This window comes from Myotis daubentonii, chromosome 8 (genome assembly GCF_963259705.1).
Source record: "Myotis daubentonii chromosome 8, mMyoDau2.1, whole genome shotgun sequence".
Taxonomy (NCBI): domain Eukaryota; kingdom Metazoa; phylum Chordata; class Mammalia; order Chiroptera; family Vespertilionidae; genus Myotis; species Myotis daubentonii.
In genome coordinates, this window is record NC_081847.1 from 37,153,575 (window position 1) to 37,177,030 (window position 23,456).

Here is a 23,456-nt window from a genome sequence, read left to right on the forward strand (position 1 = left end):
AAAAACACTCATGTGCATGGTTTTCTGTGCCCCCAAAACACAGGGCCAGAAGGATGGGAGTCATCCTCACCCCTTCCTCTCCTCACCTGCCTCAACAAAATCAATCGCCAAGCCCCAGCAACCCCACCTCCTGTGTGGATCTTCCCTGTGTCCACTTCTCTCCACCTCCACTGCCTTCACCTTAGTCTAAGCTTCCAGCATGTCACATCTGGATGTCAAAAACTTCCCATCTGATCAGCCTCTTTTTCCTGCCTCTAATCCTTTTTCAAATAGCAGCCAGAGTGACCTTTTAAAAATAAATCTACAAGGGGTCAGTTATATCTGAAGTAAATATGGCAAAAGCTAAGGTTTAACCAAGCTGGTTGGTGGTTATCCAATGTTTGTTTTATTATTTTATACTAGCAGCCTGGTGCACAAATTCATGCACAGGTGGGGACCAGCCGGCCCGCCTGATGGGGGCCCATCGGGCCAGGCTGGTGGGATGGAGGGGCTGCAGGCAGTTGGCCATCTTGGCCCTGCCCCCAATTGGGGTGGGGGGGCAACTGGGGGTGGGGCCTGCTGGGGGGAGAGGCTGTGGGCAGTTGGCTGGCCGGCCCCACCCCCAATTAGGGTGTTGGGGGCCTATTGGGAGCAGGGCTGGCCAGGAGGAGGGGCCGATCGGGGCCCAGATCAGGCTGGTTGGCTGCTGCAGTGCATGTCGTAGCCACTGGTTGTTCCAGTCACTGGGCTTTTATATAGATGCTTTTGGACACTTGAAATATTTAATTAAAAAATTAAAATAAAACAAAAAATCTGATCATACTTGCTTAAAATTGCTTTTAGGCCTTGACTGGTATGGGTCAGTAGTTAGAGCGTCAGGCCACACACTGAAGGGTCACAGGTTTGATTCCCAGTCAAGGGCACATACCTGGGTGGCAGGTTCAATTCCTAGGTCCAGTCAGGGCTCGTGCAGGAGGCAACCAATCGATGTTTCTCTCTCACATCGATGTTTCTCTCTCTCTCTGTCTCTCTCTCCTCTTCCTCCTCCCTTTCACTCTCATAAATAAATAAATAGATAGATAAATAAATTCGTTTTTAGGATAAAGGCTAAAACTACTATTACCATACTACTACTTCTTTTTAGCTTTTATTATGGAAAAAATTCAAAGACAAATGAAAGTAGAGTGAATAGTATTACAAACCCCCTTGTAGCCAGTACCCACTGGGATGCCTAATAAGTCTGAGGCCCTGTATCACTGAGTTCTGCCCACCTTACCAGCTTCCTTTTGTACCACCTTCTCAGTAAGCTCCAGCCACCCTGGCCTTTTTTCTAATATACAAGCTCCTTCCCATTTCAGGAATTCAATAAGATAGTCTTTTTCCTGGGATACTCATCATTCCACCTTTACCTCTTTCGCTCACACCCAGATTTCAGCTGAGGTGTCACACCCTCTGGGAGGCCATCCCTGACATCATAGATGCATCTCCTGTCATACACTGGCATAGCACCTTCTCCTTTTCCTTCACGCCACTTACCACAACTGCAAGGAAACATTCAGTCTTTCCATGTCCACCTCCCCCACCAGGCTGTAAGCTGTATAAGGAAGAGTTCAGTGGGGGGTGATAGGCACGTAAACCACTGCTTATAATGCTGTTCGTGAGGGTGCAGATGATGCCATTGGGAGCACAGAGGGAGTCCATGTGACCCCAGAGAGCCCTCCCAAATGAAGTGGCATTCAAGTTGTATTTTGTAGGCTATTTAATAGTTTATCGGGGAGAGGCCAAAATACACGAGGGAAGACATTTCAGGGGAGGGGATGAAAAAGGTACAGAGGAAGGGACCTACAGAATGTGTTCAGGCAACACAAGAAGATCCGTAGCTAGAGTAGGGGGACCTTGGGGTGGACAATAAAGAGGCAGGATATAAAAACAGAAGATAAGGCTCAGATGGCAAAAGCTTGTTGAGTGCCATGATAAGGAGCTTGGGTTTTAAGACTGGCAGTGAGAAACCAGAAGGTAGGCTCCATACTGAATCCAATTAAACTAAAATAATAGAACTTTATATAATTACTCAGCGGTTATCTAGTTCAGCCATCTGCCTGTTACAGTTGAGAAAGTAAGGCCTCACCATGGTCTTTGTCTTCCCCTCTTCTCACTCATCAATAAGTCAAGCCCCAGGAACAGGAAACGAACAGGTTTGCAGGAAGGCACTGGAAAGGGCGAGGAAGGCTAAGGCTCCTCACTTCTTAGAGAGTGAACGAGAGCATTGCCACACTCCTGGCCTTGAGAGGAGGCCTCCCCACATTGGAAAACTCAGACATCCCAGAGCTGATCCCAAACCCCAAATGTGCCACCTCCCTGGGCATGGTGGTTGTCTGGCTTGTGGTGGCCTCCTGGGAGTGGGCCAAGGACATTGTGCAGAACACCAGGGAATTCCCGCCAGTGCACTTACCACCCACTCAAGAGCTGGTGGCAGCCAAGAGGCAACACCGCGCCATTAAGGTGTTTGTCAAGAAGCTAAGTTGGGCATTGTGGGCGATCCTGAGATCCCTTTTTAGATAGGCTGTGTAACGGGGGGGGGGGGGGGGGGGTGCGGAAACACAGCCTTTGGAGGCAAACCAGAGCTAGTGTGGAGGGTGTAGCATGACAGAGAACCCTCCCTAGGAGGCAGGGACATGCGGCTCCATTTTCAGTTTCTCTACCAACTTGCTCTTTGATTTTAGATAAGTAATTTCTCCCTCTCTCAGATTTATTTTTCTCTTCTGCAACACAAGCATGCTAAATTAGATGCTCTCTAAGTATGGTTGGCCAGTGCATTTTCTAGATACCTGAATGGTTAAGCCTTCACATTTAAAGTATTCAAAAATTAGTTATAACTCAGGTGGGCTCAGTGGAAAGGCTGGGCCTCAGTTGTATGGGTAGAGGAGGAAACAGGGTTTCTGTGGGACAGGAACTGGAGGGAAAAGACACAGTGATAGAGCTGATCTCTGAGGAGTCACCAAAGAGACACAGTGACTTGTTCTGGCAGCAATGACCAAAGGGGGTCAATCTATTGCTGGAGTGTACAGGAGCAAGAACACAGTGACATTGTGAGAATGCATCCTGTGTGCCAAGATCTGCTCAATGCTTTACATGCATCTTAGTTTCCTATTTCTGCTGAAACAAATTACCACAACACAGTTCTGGAGGTCAGAAGCTCAAAATAGGGCTTAAATCAAGGTGTTGGCAGGACTGCATTCCTTCTGGAGGCTTTAAAGAGAATTCATACCTTGTCTTTCTCAGCTTCTGGAGGCCACCCACATTCCTGGGTTTGTGGCCCCTTCCAGCAATGGCAACACTCTGACATCTGTTTATATTATTACATCTCCTTCTCTGACTCTGCTCCCCCTGCCTCCTTAAGAACCCTGGTGATTACATTGAGCCCACTTGGGTAACCTAAGATTATCTTCCCCACCGAAGGTCCTTTACTTAATCATATCTGTGAACTCTCCTTTGCCATGTAAGGTAACATAGTCACAGGTTTGGGAGATTAGGATGTAGACTTCTTTGAAGGACTGTTATTTTACCTACCATAGTGCATTATCTCACTGAATCCTCTTAACAAGCCCGTTTTTTAAAAAAAGATATTTTTATTGATTTCAGAGAAGAAGGGAGAGGGAGAGAAAGAGATAGAAACATCAGTGATGAGAATCATTGATCAGCTGCCTCCTACATGTCCCCTACTGGGAACTGAGCCTGCAACCTGGGCACATGCCCTGCCCGGAATCGAACCATGACTTCCTGGTTCATAGGTCGATGCTCAACCACTGAGCCACACCAGCCAGGCCTAACAAGCCTTCTTTTATCATCCTCCATTTAACAGACAAAGAAAAAGAAGTTAGGTCATTTGCACCAGGACATTCAGCTGAAAAGAGCAAAGTTAGGCAATAGAAGTTAGGGATTAGAGCAGTGGTTCTCAACCTGTGGGTCGTGACCTCTTTGGGGGTCGAATGACCTTTTCACAGAGGTTGCCTAAGACCATCAGAAAACACATATATAATTACATATTGTTGTTGTGAGTAATCACTATGCTTTAATTATGTTCAATTTGTAACAATGAAAATACATCCTGCATATCAGATATTTACATTACGATTCATAACAGTAGCAAAATTACAGTTATGAAGTAGCAACGAAAATAATTTTATGGTTGGGGGTCACCACAACATGAGGAACTGTATTAAAGGGCTGCGGCATGAGGAAGGTTGAGAACCACTGGATTAGAGTCTCACTCTCTGGAGAGACTGAGAACCAGGCAAGGAATCTGAGATTGAGAAACGGATTAGGATCATAGCAATCTCAGCTAAGACCTGAGTACCAGGCTGGGGAACTGAGGTAAACACCCAGTTGTAAGGACTGAGCTAATGTGGCAATGGATTGGGAAGGATGATCTTGGGCCACTCTTGATGCTACTATGCAATGACACAATGGAATCTCAAGGTGGGGGTACTGATGGGCTGTTTGCTGAAGTTAGGACTGGCCAAGGAGATGGGCAGGCAAAGGACCCAAAGGTGAGAGCAGAACTGAGGCAGAGGGTAGTGGCTGGCTTTTCTAAGTGGGTAACAGTCTTTCTGCCTTAGTAAATTAGAGGTGACACATTTCTTCATGGCACTGGGTCATCACTCCCAAAGGTCCTTACGTAGTGCAGCGTTCTCAACCTGTGGGTCGTGACCCTTTGGGGGTCGAATGATCCTTTCACAGGGGTTTCCTAAATACATCCTGCATATAAGATATTTACATTATGATTCATAACAGTAGCAAAATTACAGTTATGAAGTAGCAATGAAAATAATTTTATGGTTGGGGGTCACCACAACATGAGGAACTGTGTTAAAGGGTCGCGGCATTAGGGAGGTTGCGAACCACTGCTGTAGTGGTTCTCAAACTTTAGTAAGCAACAGAATCACCTGAGGTGCAGATCCCCAGTTCCCAACCTCAGCGTCTCTGATTTAGTGCCGTCGATCTAGGCGCAGGTTTGGGAACATGCATTTTGAACAAGCTCCCCAGATGATGCAATGCCAACAACCCAGGACACACAGGACTACACACTGAGGAACACATTCTTAGTGTTTGGGGCTACAGTACAGTGAGGTGATTAGAGTTGTTTGTCACCTACCAGGAAAATGATAGTCATTAGTCATTATTATTGCTATCTTTTGCTGAGTTCTTAATACCACATATTATGTTACTTAATTTCACAACCACTCCATGAGGCACCTGCTAATGACATGATGTGGATGAGGGAAGTAAGCAGTAGAGTGGCTGGATAATTTGCCCAAGGTCATGTAAATGAAAGAATTAGGATTTGAACCCAGCACAGTTTGTCTCCAGAGTGTACACTTTTTTTAAAATATATTTTATTGATTTTTTACAGAGAGGAAGGGAGAGAGATAGAGAGTTAGAAACATCAATGAGAGAGAAACATTGATCAGCTGCCTCCTACACATCTCCTACTGGGGATGTGCCCATAACCCAGGTACATGCTCTTGACCGGAATCGAACCTGGGACCTTTCAGTCTGCAGGCTGACGCTCTATCCACTGAGCCAAACCGGTTTCGGCCAGAGTGTACACTCTTAACCCTGACCCTAAACGTGCACTCAGGCTTTCTCGCTCTTCACTGCTCTCCACATCCTACATCAAGCCTGCTCATAGGCACCTGCCCAAATAAGAAAACCAGCTCTCACTCTGAACCTCATCCCAGGAGGCAATTTTGTCTGCCTCAGGGAAACTTTCGGCAATGTCTGAGACATCTGGCAGCTAGTGGGTAGAGGCCAAGGATGCTGCTCAACACCCTACAGTGCACAGGACAGCTCTCTACTGTACCAGAATTATCTGGCCCTAAATATCAATAGTGCTGAGACTGAGAAACCCTGCTCTATAAATGGTTCTGACCCTGAACACATCAACTCATCTTCATTCAATAAATATGAATCTATGACAGGCCCTGGGCTAGGTGTGGGGATACAATGGTGAAGAAGACAGACTATGGCCCTGCCATCAGGCACTAGTCAAGAAGAAGAGATGTGTGAGTCAACATGTGATTACAGCACTGTGTGATAAGGAGGAAGGAATGCCTAGTTTCAGATATACCTGGGTTTGAATCCTGCCACTTATTAGCTTTGTGCTCTGGGTGATTACTTAACCCCTCTGAACCTCAGTTTCCTCATCTGCAGTTCAGGGATCACAATTCCTACCTCATGGGGTCATCACATTCTAGGGTGCCTAGCACTATGCCAGGTATATAGTAAGGTGTTCTAAAAATTGTAGCTATTATAATTGTTCTTATAATTAGAACATCTCTGTTAAAAAGTTGTTTCTTATATGAGTCAAGATCTATATCCGCTTGTCTCCATGCCGGTCTTGGTTTTGCACTGTGCCAACCAGAATATAAATCTCCTTCATCCGTAGCCATTTGACTTTTGAAGACTGTCATGTTCCCTGCAGCTCTCTTCTTCAGCCTCCACAGCCTCATCTTTCCTCACAGAACGTGGTTCCTGGTTTCCTGGCCTTCCTGGCCACTCTCCCTTAGTCATGCTCTAGTTTGCCACCGTCCCTCTACACATGCAGCCTCTAAAACCGGACTTGGGCCTCCTGTGCTTGTTGAGACCAATGCCTTGCTCCTGTCATTCACATCATCACCCTAGATTATGGCCTTGGTTGCCCAAACTCTTTGATCAAGTTTTTTTATTCTTTCTCCCTCATTCTAGTCCATGCTTTCCAAATTTGACACCTTCCTGCCTGGTCCTTTTTAATAAATGTCACCTCTGGCCTTTTTGATAACACCTTCCCCACTGCATTTCTGATCAAACACCTGATCCTGACCAATCTCCCACTCCTTCTCCAGGTCTTATAGTGGTTTGAGCTCCCGTCCAACCAGGTGCGAGCTCCTGCATACCTCCAGGAGCTCACACGATTTTAACTGATACATCTTTCTCTCCCTCCCCACCCATGATCACGTCTGTTTTCCAAGAGCAAACAGCAGCACCGCCAGTTGGCCTGCTTCTTGCTGCCTCCATTACCACTTCTAATCTTACCACCACCTCTGCTGTCTGCCCCTCTCTTCCCTCTTTGGGCCACATTTTTTCTCCTTGTTATTCTCTGTTCTCTCCTTTGTCTACCACTAATTCTGAATGTCTCCGCTTTGGCTTCTCAAGAACCAAATCCTGCCTTGTGGCCAGCAGACCAATCACACTACATCTTTGGTTCAGCCCAGCTATTTTGGTCTCTGCTCTGCGCGCTGAGCTTTTTCTCACTTTCCTCTGGGTTTACACCTCTTTCAGCACTTAAAGGGTGACAGACATCTTAGAGTTGGTTAACTGAGCTGTAAAGGTCAGACTTCTGACGTGGCTGGTGATTGATTAATGGGTCCAGGTGCAAAAAAGATGAAAGGTGGGTCATTTTGTTTAAAACTGTATGGGATCTCTCTCAAAAAACAAAACAAAAACTGAATGGGGATTTTTTCCTTTTGTGGATTTTTTCCCCCCAGATTGGACAATGGAGCCTATTGCCTCTTTAAACAAAGAAGTCAAACTACAATAGATTGAATTTCAGCAAATGTTTTTTCCAACCTCTAATAGATACCAAGAACTGTACTTGGTGCTTTCATGTATATTCCTCATTAAACCTGCCAAGATGAAATGCCTTTTTTGGTGCCCAGACTTTGCCTCCTAGACGAACTATTCATCTATTCATTCATTATTTATTGTGCCAGGCACTGTGCTAAGTACCATAGCAAATACAAAAATAATTACGAGCCTCTGCTCCTCAGGAACTCAATCTAGTGAGCAAAACATGTCAACCATCAGGTGTGACACATGGCGGAAGTCGTGCTTAGAGTGGCAGAGAAGGAAGGCGCTTCGGGAGCAAACAGGGCACCCACTAGCTCTGCCCAGGAGAATTAAAGAAGGTTTACCAAAGGAGATGACATTTCAGCTAGACCTGAAGGAAGCGTTTGCTCACACACAAAGAGAATGGGCTTTGTGGGCAGCAAGAGCAGCCTGGGCGTGAGAGAGGGCAGGAAATGTTTTGGAATTGCTATGATTGGAGTTTAGAAGACTTGCTCCAACATCAGGGGCTTCTGCCCAGAGCAGTCAGAGAACTGCCTGGGTCACAGAGCAAGTGAGTGGCAGAGACAGAGTGAAGCAGCAGCAGTTGGAATTGTCCGGTGGCTAATCCATAGTCCTTGGCCTCCTACTCTCTAACATACACACACATGCACATATGCTCATAGGCATGCACCAGGTCCAAGCTCAGTGCCCTGTTCCCTGGTGTAGAGCTTTCATTTGACCAGCCCCTCCTGCTCCCACTTCCCCTCATAGGCGCCTGCCTCTGAGCCCTGAGGATTGTCCCCAGTGAACATGGGAGGGAAGCAGAACCCAGAGAAGGCTGATCCATTCCAGCGTTTGTTCCTGACCCAGACATTTACCTAGGACTTGAGTGCTTAGATCTTAACTCCTGTAGCTTCTGAGATAGACTGAGACCTTCATAGTGGATCCGATTGGCTTTGAGATGCTTCTTGCTGGAGCGTCCCAGAAAAGGATCTGGGTACGTCAGCCTGCCCTTTACTAAGGAGGAAATACTTTTAATTTCCCGGAGCCCTAGAAGGCTGGAGTGGGTTTATGCGAAAAGTTCCCTGTTCCCTACCTCCTACCATAAGCAGTAATGAGAGCAGGAGGGGAGAAGGTTCTTAAATTCCATGCTAGTTTAGAGGTAGGTAATCAAAGAATAATCAGTTGGCTGACTGGTTTGTCAACAGTATCTGTCCAAAGAGCCCCAGCCATTTCCCAAATGCCATAATTCATTTTAGTTGGATTTTTTGAGAGGAATTGGATTTACTGTGGATTTGTACCATACCTCTTTTTGGAAGGGCTTGCGGCAGTTTACAGATTGAAACAATGTTCTTAAGTAAGACTTTTAAGGATGAAACATACCGTGGTGGTCAGAAAGATGACAAAAATAATAGCTACTTCCAAGCATCACCGTGTTCAACACTTATGCTATAAATTTGGCTGAAAGATTCCTGGCAGAAAGGCCAAAAAGGAAAACCATTGGTTACCCAGTGTTCATTGTCTGACCCCAAAAAACCATACAGAATCTCCTGTAGGGAAATCATTTTCCTTAAGCTAAAGTTTGATAGAAAGTGATTGTGTTTGGTCCTAAGAAGTTGAGAAACAGGGTAAAGAGTACAGTTTCTCTGTGTGCAGTGCTCCCGGTGCTGCTGAGAGGTTATGTCCATAGGTCACCTGGGAGCAAGTCGGCTTGACCATGACAATGTACCGCCTTCGAAGGACCCAGTAGGACTGGCTCTTGGCTCAGGGAGAACGTGGGAAGGCGAGATGACTAGATCTCAACACGCACGTTACCCAAAGAAAGAGATAACACACACCTTTGGAGTGATTATGTCAGGTGCATTTGTTCATTTCACCTTAATGACCATCTGGGGAGGAGGAATTATTGTTTACATTTTACAAGTAAGGAAATGGAAGCTTAATTTTTTGGCTGATCCTAGGCCACCATCAAGTCACAAGTGATTCTCTGTAATTTGTCCACTTGGTAAACAGATTATTATACAGGGTGGAGCAAACACAGATTTACAGTTGTGAGTACTTGAAACACAGAGCTTATTCTTATATTATTTTCCAAACAAACAACTGTAAACCTACTTTTGCCACACCCTATATATCACCTCCCCACTTTCTTCCTTTCCAACCCTCTCTACTCATCACCACACAGCCCTTCCCGAGTTGTACCCATTTTAAAGGCTGCTCAGAATGTGCCATGCTCCCTCACAGCTCCAGACAGTTGCACATGCTATATCCACCAAAACAGCTCTGATCCCATCTCCACTCAGAGGCCTCTCCCAAGCTCTCCTTTCTCTCTGTCCCTGCCCCCCATGTGGCTAAGACACCCTTCTTTTGTTCTCCCATAGAACCCTGTACATGCTGGATTTTTTTAAATATATTTTTTATTGTTTTCAAAGAGGAAGGGAGAGGGAGAGATAGAAACATCAATGATGAGAGAGAATCGTTGATCGGCTGCCTCCTGCATGCCCCCTACTGGGGATGGAGCCCGAAACTTGGGCACGTGCCCTGCCCAGAATCGAATCATGACTTCCTGGTTCATAGGTCAACATTCAAACACTGAGCCATGCTGGACAGGCTGTTTTTGTGTTTTTTAAAAATATATATCTTTATTACTTTCAGAGAGGAAGAGAGAGAGAGAGAAACATCAATGGTGAAAGAGAATCATTGATTGGCTGCCTTTTGCACCCGTCCCCTATTGAGGATCAAGTCAGCAACCCAGGCATATGCCCAGACCGGAATTGAACGTGATCTCCTGGTTTATAGGTTGGCACTCAGCCACTGAGCCATGCTGTTTTTAATCAGTCCAATGGATTTTATCACAAGACAGTAAAGATGTTAGTCACCTTTGGTAAAGTAAATAATTATTTATAGTTTGTTTGCCTCCTTCCAAAAATGGTTTGATTTGCCTTGTAATAACAGGCATATCCACAATAAGACTGTTCATATAGAAACAAGAAACGAAAACTATAGATAGAAAGGGAATAATATCGTTGCCTACATTCTTTTTCTTCCATGAGCTCACCTGGTGTCCAGGACAATCCTCTGTGGATGGGCACAGGTTCTGTCTGGCTTAGAGACAAGCACGCAGGAGGCTCCTGTAAATGCTTATGAATTCAGGAAATACATGGATGTTCTTCTCATTCTCCAATTGATGCCACAAGTGTTTCCTGGTGCTCTGGTTTCTTCAGGCTTCCATCCCCTCATGCTCATTAGTGGGAATAATTGTCTTTACTTCACTGCCTTTCAGATTCATTGCTTTGTTGGAGCCTCATCATCCAAGCGACTTCAGATTCTCTTGCCCTTTTTATTTTTAATGACTCCATGCATAAAACTTAGAAAAAAGAAAAGAGCAAAAAAAGAAGTCCCCCATGATACTATAACAAAGGATATTTATTAATTTTTTATATAAACTTTTAAAAAATATATATATTTTATTGATTTTTCACAGAGAGGAAGGGAGAGGGATAGAGAGTTAGAAACATCAATGAGACAGAAGCATCGATCAGCTGCCTCCCGCACACCCCCTACTGGGGATGTGCCTGCAACCAAGGTACATGCCCTTGACCGGAATCAAACCTGGGACTCTTCAGTCCCCAGGTCGATGCTCTATCCAGTGAGCCAAACCGGCTAGGGCAATTTTTTATATAAACTTTTAAAATTATTTCAGATTTTCAGAAAAGTTTTCCAGAATAGGACAAAGAATTCCTGAATATCCTTCACCTGATTCCCCAACTATTAACATTTTACATCTATTTCCTCTATCTCTCTCTCTATATATATATTTTTCCCCTGAGTTCATTTAAGAAAGAGTTGCAGATATGATACACCCTTATGTAAACCTAAATACTTCAGTGTGTATTTATTAAAAACAAGAAATTCTCTTACATAATCATACTATTATTGTGCCCTTATAGGCTTTTCTATGCATATGTTTATGTATTGATATTTAAATTAAATATCAATATTGTTTTGTTTATATTTGTTTTTAATGGCTTGCTTTTTAGAAGGGGTTAGCAGTAAAGAATGTATATAATCTCATGCCAGTAAATATTCTACAGCATACTTCTTCATCAGACTCTGGCTTTAGACAAATAGGTTTCTGGAAGGCCACTCTCTTTCAGAAAATGAACTGTTCTTGTGCCCTCGCATGTCTAGTCGTATGTTACATCTGTCAGTGGAAACCACTCAATAGATGAGCAAAGAGTCAGAGTAGTAGAAAGCCTTGAATGCAAATTTAATCTTTATTCTGTAGCCAGTAGAGATCCAGTGAAAGGTTCATAGCAGGAGAGTAAGCCAACAAGGGCTGTGTTTTCTGGAGATGAATTTGCATGCCTTCAGGAGAGAGTCAAGGAGGAAGAAATCAGAGCATGAGTCCTCAAGCCCCTGGGTAAAATGATCCGTTTCAAGGGCAGATCTCTGCCCAGGTAGAACAGAGGCTTCTCCAGCATAATGCATCCTTTCCTTTCACATGTCTTTCAGAACTGGTTAAAGTCCTATGGCTATCTGCTTCCCTATGATTCACGGGCATCTGCGTTGCACTCAGGGAAGGCCTTACAGTCAGCTGTCTCCACTATGCAGCAGTTTTACGGGATCCCAGTCACCGGTGTGTTGGATCAGACAACAATCGAGTAAGATTTGCATAGGACATTGTGCCTTTGAAATTTCTGGACTTACGTTTAGGTTCACATTTGTCATGGCCTCATGTATGCACCATGCCCACCCATCCTACCTTCCTTACCTTTACTCTTCAGTGTCATCCCAGAAGGCAACACCCCAAGGTGCCCTTTCCTAGGTGAGCTGGGGATGGGCTCTGCCACAAACGTGCTGTGTGACCTTGGACAAGTCACTGAACCCTTTGGGGCCTCGGCTTCCTTATCGGCACAGCAAGGGGTTTGGCTATAGATTACCTTAAATTTCCTGACTCTAGAACTGGTGGTTCTACGAGTCATCCCTCTAGCATTCCCCGAGATAGACACTTGACGCAGAGAACACTTGAAAAAAAAGTTGACAGCACTTTTTCCATTTATCAAATGTTTGCTGAGTGCCTGTGCTTGATCCTATGGTCCCTGTCCACCCCCCCACCCACCCACCAGAGGCTTACCATTTAGTGAAAAATAGTCATCTGGCTACATCAGTCTAGGACTCAGAGGAAACACTGAGTTTCAGGGAGACACTGAGAGGTAATAACAAACCAGCCACGAGGACGGTCGAGATGGCTCAGGGAGAGTAAGAGGAGGAAGGGAAGGGTGCCGGGGATGGAGCCCCTCAAAACAAGCTGAGCAGGAGCAGACAGAGAGGTTTAAGGAGCCTGGGTTGTGATGTCATGGCAGTGAAGGGGGGAATGGCGAATGAGCTCAGCTGGTGCAGGCTGGTCAAACAGGAGACTGGGATGTGTCTGCTGAGTTTGGAAACAAAGAGGTCGTTGTAAGCTCTGGAATGGTGGAGACGAAATTAGATTGCAGTGGGGAGAAGGAGAGGTGAGGAGTAGAGATGGCAAATGTAGGAAAACTTTCAAGAAGCTTAATAGTGAAAGGGAGGAATAGATGATAGCTAGAGAGGAATGAATTTTGTTTATTTTAAGTTTGAAGAGAATTGGGCATGCTTCAGTTTGTTTAAGAAAAGTCATGAGAAAGGAGGTGGGGCGGTGGGATCTTGAGCTCAGGTGGCGGAGAGAGCAGGGCTGGATGGGGATGTGGGGAAGGTCGTGGGTGAAAGAACGGAAAATCCACCCAATTGAGGAGCCAGGATCTATCCACCCCTTGGATGAGTCACTCCGTGAGAGAACCATCTCGCTGGGATTCAGCTTGTTCATTACAAAGGGGAGTGTTGAATTATGACTCTCAAATTCTAGATTCCATTGTTCTGAGTGTCTAAGCTTTTAAAATGTGGTGAGTATGGGGTTTTATGAGCCTAACATTCTGTCCAAATGTTTTCTCCTCCTAGGATTCTCTGGTTGTGAGACTGGAATTCTGAGATAATACATTAGACTGCTCCTATGATGCTGGGAGTACAATGGACTCCTTAGCCCTGTGGCCCCATGAGTGAGCTGGTTAGAGAGGACCCGACCGCCTTTCAAAGCGGAGGTTATTTTGAGGGCTTTGTGCAGGGCTCGTGGCAGTGCATCCTGGGGCAGAAGCACTGGTGTCTCTGCTGAGGCACCACCTGGCCTTGGGTTTTACTCTGTTCCAGAAAGCCACAGGCCTGCTGGACAGAGTTCAGAGGGTGGCAGGTGGACACGAGAGGAGGAGGCAGAGGGAATGATCTGAGGGAGGAGGATGGCATTTCCCACTTGCAGTTCTGCCCCACCCCCTCTTTGCAGGAAGGTGGGGAATGCTGATTTGGAGGCCTGGACAGGAAGAAGGCAGTCACACTTAAAACAAGAATAGGGAAGGCGTTGGGGTAAAATTTAGAGACCTTAGTGTTGGCTTCAGCTCTGTGGCCTTGGGCAGTCCACTGCCTTCTCTGGGCCTGTTTCCCCCCTGGGGAACCTTCCAGGCCTTGCTCAGCCCTGTCATTGCCGAGATGGCTCCTGGTTCCTTTCCCAGGGACTGTCAGTGAAAGGAAGCTAGATAAGCAATTCAAAGTACTATTTTTTAAAAAAATATATTTTATTGATTTTTCACAGAGAGGAAGGGAGAGGGAATAGAGAGCCAGAAACATCGATGAGAGAGAAACATCGATCAGCTGCCTCCTGCACACCCACCACTGGGGATATGCCCGCAACCAAGCCACATGCCCTTGACTGGAACCGAACCTGGGACTCTTCAGTCTGCAGGCCGATGCTCTATCCACTGAGCCAAACCGGCCAGGGCCAAAGTACTATTTTTGAGTGTCTACCTTGGAAAACGTCACACATTAGTCATTCACTCATTCACTCATCATTCATTCATTCATTCATTCATTCAACAAACAGTTCCTTTAACCCAACCCTGTACTAAGCATGAAAATTAATAGTTCACTTATTCATTCAACTAAATTCTAGCCCCACCTCACTGTTTTGTTATATTTTGCAAGTTACTCAATTTATGCGTCTCTTTTCCCTCACCTATAAAGCAGAGAATAAATAATTTCTGGTTACCTCACTAAGTTGTATTGAGAATCAGAAAAAAAATTTTTTTAATATAAACACTGTGAAATTTATCAATTTTTATTCCAATGCATGGTATTGTTATTATTGTGTGTTCCATTATTGATTTCTGAGTATAGGACACTGTAGATGATGTAGACACTATATTTTATTTGGTTATAATATTCTGTCTCTTTTCTATATTGCCAGTAGCAACTGCTTTCAACAACTGCAAATGAGGTCAAACTGTTTTCCCTTCTAGCAATCCCAAGCTATTGTTTTAGTGAGAGAGTCATTAGGCCAGCAGGGACTTGGATGGCCTGGGCCCCAATCAGCCATGAGTTTTTAAATCTCCTACCCTGGCCCCTCTTTTATATCCCAATAATGTCCGAGGTTACTGTTCCCTGATATAACTTTACCTGGTAATAAACAGTTATCAGAATTTACTTTAGTTCCAGGCACTGGGTTAACTTCTGGGGAAACAGTGATGAATATGATACCGTTCCTGTCCTCAAAGATTTTCTCATTTACTAGAGACAACAGACTAATAAATTTGAAAATTCTATGTCCTACAGTTGTTTAGCCACTTTTTGAACAACAGGGCACTTGCTGTCTTCCAAGCTATGCCATTCTACTGTTGAACAGTTCTCACTCACTCAGCAAATCACTATTGACCACCTCTGTGTCAGGCATTGTGCCAGCACTGGGAATACAGGCAAGGTTCCTTTCCTCATGTGGCTTAGAATCTGGTGGGAGAGAAAAATAAATAAATAAAAATGCAAATGTATAATTTCCATGAATGGTAAATGCTATGAAGAAAGTTAAGCAGGATAAACCTTAGAGAAGGTGGGCAGGGAAGTCGTCTCTGAAGGGGTGACATTTGAGCAGACACCTAAATGAAGGAGACAACCATGTGAAGAAGTGTGTTGCAAGCAGAGGGAACAGCAATTGCCAAGACCCTGCAGTGGGCATAATCTTAGCATGTTCAAGGCACAGCAAGAAGGTCACTGTGGCTGGAGCAGAATATATGAGGGGAAAGGGGGAAAGGTGTCATCAGACAAGTAGGCAGGGACTAGATCACAGGGGGCCCTGTGAGCCAAGGTAGGGAGTTTCGAATTAATTCTAGGTGTTTGGGGAGGGGGGGATCATTGGAGGGTTTTAAACCAGGAAGTGATACGATTCAATAACATTTACAGAGCATTTTCACATATATGTCCTCCTTTGAGGCTCTCTACAACCTAAGAACAGCAAGAACTTGACTTTTCATGTTGCAGATGAGGAAACTGAGGCTCATGCTGATTCAGTCACTTGCTTGGGCTCCTATGATTAGTGATAGAGCTGGAACTATCAAGCCCATTTTCCTGACTCCCAGTCTCATATGCAGCAATGTTTCCGCATATTCAGTTGTGAGTGAATGAACGAATGAATGAATGAGTCGATTGTGTTCCTATCGGGGAACCCATCAAAGCCAGGGTTCCAGTGACCCACACTGCAATTCAAACTGGGACTGGAGACTGTGCAGTATCTTCCTAGAGTGCTCAGTGACCACAGTGTAGGTGTGTATGTGTCTTCTCTCTGCCCAGATGGATGAAGAAACCCCGATGTGGTGTTCCTGATCACCCCCACTTGAGCCGTAGGCGGAGAAACAAGCGTTATGCCCTCACTGGACAGAAGTGGAGGCAGAAACACATCACCTACAGGTGCGTTGACTTCCTCTCTTCCTCCTTGGTTTTGGCTCCACCTTCATTCTCTTTCCTGGCCTGAGTTTCAGAGGTTGACACCTTAGGTGGGTCTGTGATCAGGGCGTGGGCCAGGTGCTGAGAGCCTATGACAGCGGTTCTCAACCTGTGGGTCGCGACCCCTTTGGCAGTTGAACGACCCTTTCACAGTGGTCGCCTAAGACCATCCTGCCTATCAGATATTTACATTACGATTCATAACAGTAGCAACATTACAGTTATGAAGTAGCAACGAAAATAATTTTATGGTTGGGTCACAACAGGAGGAACTATATTTAAAGGACCAGAAGGTTGAGAACCACTGGCCTATGACTTTGTCATCCTTGTGGCTTCCAGAGGATGCTGTATCCCACTTCAGATTTATTTGGTACTTTAGGGGTTCTTCTTTGTGTTCTGTTCACATTCCAATCATGTTTAGCTACAGAAAGTGGGGCATGGATTGTTCAGTAACTTTCAGCAATGATAAAGAACCATAGCTGAGCCGAAACCGGTTTGGCTCAGTGGATAGAGCGTCGGCCTGCGGACTGAAAGGTCCCAGGTTCGATTCCGGTCAAGGGCATGTACCTGGGTTGTGGGCACATCCCCAGTAGGGGATGTGCAGGAGGCAGCTGGTCGATGTTTCTCTCTCATCGATGTTTCTGACTCTCTCTCTCTCCCTTCCTCTCTGTGGAAAATCAATAAAATATATTAAAAAAAACCAAAAAACCATAGCTGAACTCATTCTCCTATCACCACTTGACAAACGACACTATCTGTGATCTACATCCCTTTCCCACTTAGTCTGATAGACTTCATGCGAGATTCCCAGCACAAGTTTCCAGTTGTTTCTTAAGGACTATAGAGAACTGGGACCTGAATCACAACAGTGTCATGTGTTGATTGTCTAGGGCCATGGTCTGCAAACTGTGGCTCAAGAGCCACATGCGGCTCTTTGGCCCCTTGAGTGTGGGTCTTCCACAAAATACCGCCACACTCAAGGGGCCAAAGAGCTCCATGTGGCTCGTGAGCTGCGGTTTGCCGAGCCGCAGTTTGCCGACCACTGGTCTAGGGAAACCAAGGACAGAGCAGCATCAGTCTCTAAGTCACACCAGCGATCAAGAGCAGGGATGAGGGAGCCCATCACAGCTTTCTCAGATGTCTGAATGCAGACTGGGGCTGGGACAAGAGCCAGACATAGGGCAGGCTCAGGTGGGCTCTGGTTGGCACCTCACAACTCTCTGAGTCCATCTTGGGTAGATCTCCTAGGTTCTGAGGTAGGATTTAAGATAGAGATCTTAGAGTGGAACTAAGGGCTCTCCTGCTGACAAGCTGTAGAGATCAGAACAGGATTCTTTCAGAAATCTGACAAGAAAAAGAAACTGAAGAAGAATCTGGGTTCTTCTGGATAGATTGGATAGACTGGATAGAAACTGGAGAGACTCAGGGTCTCCTGAAGAGGTAGCGTGGATCAAGAAAAAGAACTGAATTCTAACACAACCCTGACCTTAACTTCTAGAACCCAACTTCTCTGAGCCTTAGTTTTCTTGCCTATAGAATGGGTAAATAATCCTTCTTCCAGGTGTTCATGGGGCAGAACATCCAGAAACAGTGATACTCCATTATGAGTAACCATGCAATATGGATATAGTAACCTAAAATAGCTAAATCTATAGCTGATTAAATCATATACTGCCCTATACCAGCTTTTAAATAGACTAGCAGTAGTTGGTGCCAAATGTGCGGAGTGTTTGTAAGAGACATTTCATTTAAACTCTCCACTGTTTAACTACTTTTATAACTTTTATAAATGCACATATTCTATGTATTGGGAGAATGTGAATTATTGAGCCTGGATTGCAGGCTCAATCCCTAGTGGGGGGCGTGCAGGAGGCAGCCAATAAATGATTCTCATCATTGATGTTTCTCTCTCTCTCTCCCTCTCCTTTCCTCTCTGAAATCAATAAAAATATATTTTAAAAAAGAGAAAGAAACATCAATGATGAGAGAGAATCATTGATCGGCTGTCTCTTGCATTTCCCCCACTGGGGATAGAGCCAGAAACCCAGGCATGTGCCCTGACCAGGAATCAAACTGTGACCTCTTGGTTCATAGGTCAACACTCAACCACTGGGCCACACCAGCCAGGCAGAGGAACATAAATTTTAGAAACTATTATCCACCAACTTATTTTTTTTTTCTAAAAATTGAAGGGAAATCCTATATTCAATATAGACTTTGTCAGAGACTAAATACAAAGCACTGATTAAAGCAAAGATACTCTGATTTAGGCAGGGTTTGGGACCCAGAGCCTTGCCTACTCAGCCTATCCCTCAACCCCTAGGGTACCTAAGCAGAATTCTAGGTGTCAAAATTTGAAGATTATAGGGCCATATGGTCTCTGATGTTCCTTTTAGCTCTGCTAGTCTTTGACTCGCTGTCTGTTCCTCCCTATTCTAATTCCTTCCCCTCTCTCACCAGCATTCACAACTATACCCCAAAGGTGGGTGAGCTAGACACACGGAAAGCTATTCGCCAGGCTTTTGATGTGTGGCAGAAGGTGACCCCACTGACCTTTGAAGAGGTGCCATACCATGAGATCAAAAGTGACCGGAAGGAGGCAGACATCATGATCTTCTTTGCTTCTGGCTTCCATGGAGACAGTTCCCCATTTGATGGGGAAGGCGGATTCCTGGCTCATGCCTACTTCCCTGGGCCCGGAATTGGAGGAGACACTCACTTTGACTCAGATGAGCCATGGACATTAGGAAACGCCAACCATGATGGTAAGGCAATGAGGGAATAGGGGATCAATCCTGGGTTTCTCAGAAGCCCCAAGTAAGAACCTGGAGGATACCATAGATGAGATGAGTTCCTAGTTTCTAGAGCTTCTTGTCCAAGAACTAAGAACCTAAAAGGGTAGGAACTATGTCCCCTCATAATATTCAACATGTGCTCCACCAGGGTCCAGGCCATGGAGATGGGTGAGATCACTTGGTAAATGGTCTAACTGGGCTGAGTCAGAAGGGAGGAGTTGGAGCATGAATAAGAAGATAAAGTAATGAATCAGAGGCTGGGGAAAAGGGTTAAAAAATAACTAAAGCTGAATGTGGGGTCTGAAAGCGGTAGGCTCTGACCTGACGACAGCTTCAAAGGCCATCTTATGGGATGACGTGACTGGCTCACTCCCTTACGTCAACCTCACAGGTAACGAACATTCTTGGATAACTTTGCTCTTCATCACTATGATTTAATGAATATTACTTGGATCCAGAGTTAGTACTGTACAGTAACAGTAACAATACTCTTCAGGTTGCAAAAGAGTCTCCCATCTGTATTTACTCATAAGGCACGTTTAGTAAGCAGGCAAGTGTTTATCATTTTTAAATGAAGAGTTTGGGATTGAAGTGGCATAGCTGGCAGATAAGTGGCAGTGCCAGGGCTCAAACCATAGTTCAGCCACCTGGCTATGCCTCTAGGGGCAACTAATTCACCCCCAGTCTCCTCACCTGTAAAATGAGGGACTGGATTAGATGATCTCTGAGGTCCCTTCCAACTTTAACGACACATGACACACAACCCAGGGGATCCAAACATTTAAAAAAACAAACAACAAAACATGGTCTCTGCCCTCTGGAAGCCCAGGGCCAAGTCGGGAGACAGATATTGTACCTAAATCCCTGGCACAGGCAGCCTGTACTGGAGGAGATCGCAGAAATGCCAAGAAGATGCAGAAGGAGGCTAGGGAGAAAGGGACAGAGGATCCTATTCTATTCTATTTTAGATTGTAATAGACAACTAGTAGGTTAATATTCTAAGGCCCTGTCAAGTGCTTTTTACATAGTCTATATATATATTACTACCCCCATTTTACAGATAGGTAAACTATATAGAGAAATATTAGGTCACCTGCCCAAGGTCCCATAGTTGGTGAATGATGACATAAGGCTTTGAACCTGAGCATTATGACTCCATAGCACACCAAAATCACCTAGAAACTTTTTTTAAAGAATTCAGACTCCGGGCTCCAGGCTCCAGGCCCCTAACCTTTTGCTATTCTGATTCTCTGATTCTGGGCCTGGGCCTGGGAATCTGCATGTAGTCTGATAAAATCCCTTCTGATGCAGGGGTTCCATCACCTCAAGAAACACTGTCTCCAACCCCAGAGTGTCTTTAACTTGTCTGATCGTAAGACTCAACCATGGCTTTTGTTAAAAACATGGATTCCAGGCCCTCCCCCTGGAGATTCTCATGCTTAAGCCTAGGCAAGTTTGGGAAACACTGGGCATTCCTTTTCCTTGGCGAAGCTCAGGCTGAGAGCAGACTTTAAAGCCCATTTCCTCAGAGGCCGTGCCTAGTGTTTGTAAATGGGGATGACCTCTTTGAGAAAAATTTGTACTTATCTTTGCATGGATCAGGGATCATCATCTCTTGGCTCATCCTTCAAAGGGCGGTTCAGGAGGTGGTTCCGCCAAAGCTCAGCCCAGGCAAAATTATAAATCCAGTTTCTCTTTGCCCCCTGCCCTCTTCGAACTTGTGTCCTCTTTCCTACCTACCTCCATTTCCTCTGCCCAGTGTCCCTTCCCTTCTGTCCTGGATGTGGTTTCCTGGCTTTCAGGACTCCTGTCCTTTATTTCATTCTTATTCTTGGATCCGTGTCAAGGAATGGCGGTCTGTGCTAACTGATAAGGTGTGAGGAGAAGAAAACTAACATTTTTCAGCTCCAGTGATATGCCAGCTTGTGAGGTTTTAAGTTATAGCCCTGATAGAGATAAAGGAAACCCTCAAAGATTGTTGTCCAGGAAGCACCGGGAAGACACTCCTCCTCCTCTGCCCTCCCCTTCCCAGCTCTGGGGTTTGCATTTCCCACATCCACTCCCTGCTGTTGGAGACCTTGGACCCAGTCTCAAAAGCCTAAGCACTGCTGGTGGTGTGGGTGGGAAGGAGTTGGGACCATCCCAGCACCTTCCGGTCTGTCCCACCCCATCCTGATGAAGGACTGCTGGTTCTGACAGAAATTCCAAGGTAGCCAGTATCTTCTTTGGACAAGAGTCAGGACTTTTCTATGCTCTGGAAAACCAAGCATGAACTGTCCAGATGCCTCTCATAACCACAGTAATAGCTGGATGGCAAGCTGGAAAGGCACCAACTGCCCTGGGGCGGCTTTGGAAAGGGAAGGGTAGGAACCAAGATTTATTGAGCACCTGTATATTATCTTGTTTAGTTTCCACATAAACTCAGGGAGGGAGGGTGCAGTGTTCTCCTTGGAACTTTTGTTTCACGGCTTTCTTCTCTATTCTATATTTCCAATATGGAAAATTTCAAATTCACAAAAGTAGAGAGAATGACAATATGAACCCCCAGGCACCCATTACCCTGCAACAACAATTATCAACATTATGTCATTCCTATGTTATCTACCCTCTCCCGGCACACGCTTTTATTTTTTGGCTGAGATTTGTTTGTTTGTTTGTTTGTTTGTTTAATTTCAGAGAGGGAGGGAGAGAGAGGGAAAGAAAAACATCAATGATGAGAGAAAATCATTGATTAGCTGCCTCCTGCACCCCCCCACCCACCCCCCAGGGACCGAGTCCACCACTCTGGCATGTGCCCTGACCAGGAATGGAACCCTGACCTCCTGATTCATAGATTGATGCTCAACCATGCTGGCCAGGCTTGGCTAAGGTATTTTAAAGAAAATCCCAGGCATAATCATTTCACCTGTAAATATTTTGGTATATATCAATACCTCTGATTACTTTTTACACAACCACAAAATCAATATCAAACCCAACAAAATTAACAATAATTTCTTAAAATCAAATACCCGGTTTGTGTTCATTTTCTCAAGTTACTTCAAAAATGTCTTTTATAGTTGTTTGCTTGCATCAGGATCCAAACGCCATGCATACATCATACAAGACTGATGCGTCTCCTAAGGCCCTTTTAATTTAAAAGTCACCTTGCTTCCTTTTCCTGTGCCCCAACAACCATATATATTAAAGAAACTGGGTCACTTCTCCTGAGTATAGTCATTTGGCTTGATGAGATTCAGGTTCACTTTTAACTTGTCTTTCTCCCCCATATTTCCTGAATATTGTTAATTAGATCAACAGGCCAGATTCAGGTTCACTTTTTTGGCAAGAATACTTCCTAGGTCAGTGGTTCTCAACCTTCTGGCCCTTTAAGTACAGTTCCTCATGTTGTGACCCAACCATAAAATTATTTTCGTTGCTACTTCATAACTGTAATGTTGCTACTGTTATGAATCATAATGTAAATATCTGACATGCAGGATGGTCTTAGGCGACCCCTGTGAAAGGGTCGTTAGACCGTCAAAGGGGTCACGACCCACAGGTTGAGAACCGCTGTCCTAGGTGGTGCTGGTCCTCCCTAATCCATCACATTGGGAAGCACATGTGATGCAGGTTGTCCCACTTCTAGTGATGTTAAGGTTGACTGGTTGGCTCAGGTGTGTCAGCCTGACCCAACCTTTAAAGAGTCTACCTGGGGAACTTTAAAAAGGAGGGGGGGAAAAGTTGCCTAAACTCTAACCCAGAACTCCTGAATCATAATCTCCTCCACCTGTGTGTCTAAAAGGCTCTCTGCTGCAGCGGTCGCCAGCCTTTCGGACCTCACAGACCACCTGTGGTCTGAGGACCGCCAGTTGGCAACCCTGCTCTGGAGAACCACTGGATGGTAGAGGTGATTCTGATTCTCAAGCTCGTTGGAGCCTGCGTGAAAGGTAATCCAGCCCACCACGCCTTTAAGCTGGTCTTGGGGACTGCTTCCAGGGACTTTCTGTCCTCAGCTCTTTCCAATGAGTCAAGTAGTGAAGTCAGCAGAATTCACTAAGCTCTGCTGGGGAGGGAGCCCAGCCCAAGGGAAGGTGACAAGACGGGAAGAGTCATCCAGACCAGCAATTCACAAGGTAGAGCCCTTTTGCAATTATTTCAGTGACTCTTCCCCACGTTGGGAGCTAGACTCAGCAGGGATCATAATGTCCATTTTGTAGATGAGGAAAGTAAAGTTTCATGTGGTTAAGAAATTCACACAGTCAGTAAGTGGCAGGG

General features: G+C 45.2%; 1 protein-coding gene across 1 annotated transcript in view; it reads left to right on the forward strand.

Moving 5' to 3' along the window:
• MMP24 (matrix metallopeptidase 24) overlaps positions 1-23,456 on the forward strand; it is a 44,294-nt gene that overhangs the window by 7,080 nt on the left and 13,758 nt on the right. The window contains exons 2-4 of the mRNA XM_059705972.1: positions 12,082-12,230; positions 16,252-16,368; positions 18,865-19,169. Coding sequence (XP_059561955.1) covers positions 12,082-12,230; positions 16,252-16,368; positions 18,865-19,169 — 571 coding nt within the window. The remainder of the gene's footprint in view (positions 1-12,081; positions 12,231-16,251; positions 16,369-18,864; positions 19,170-23,456) is intronic.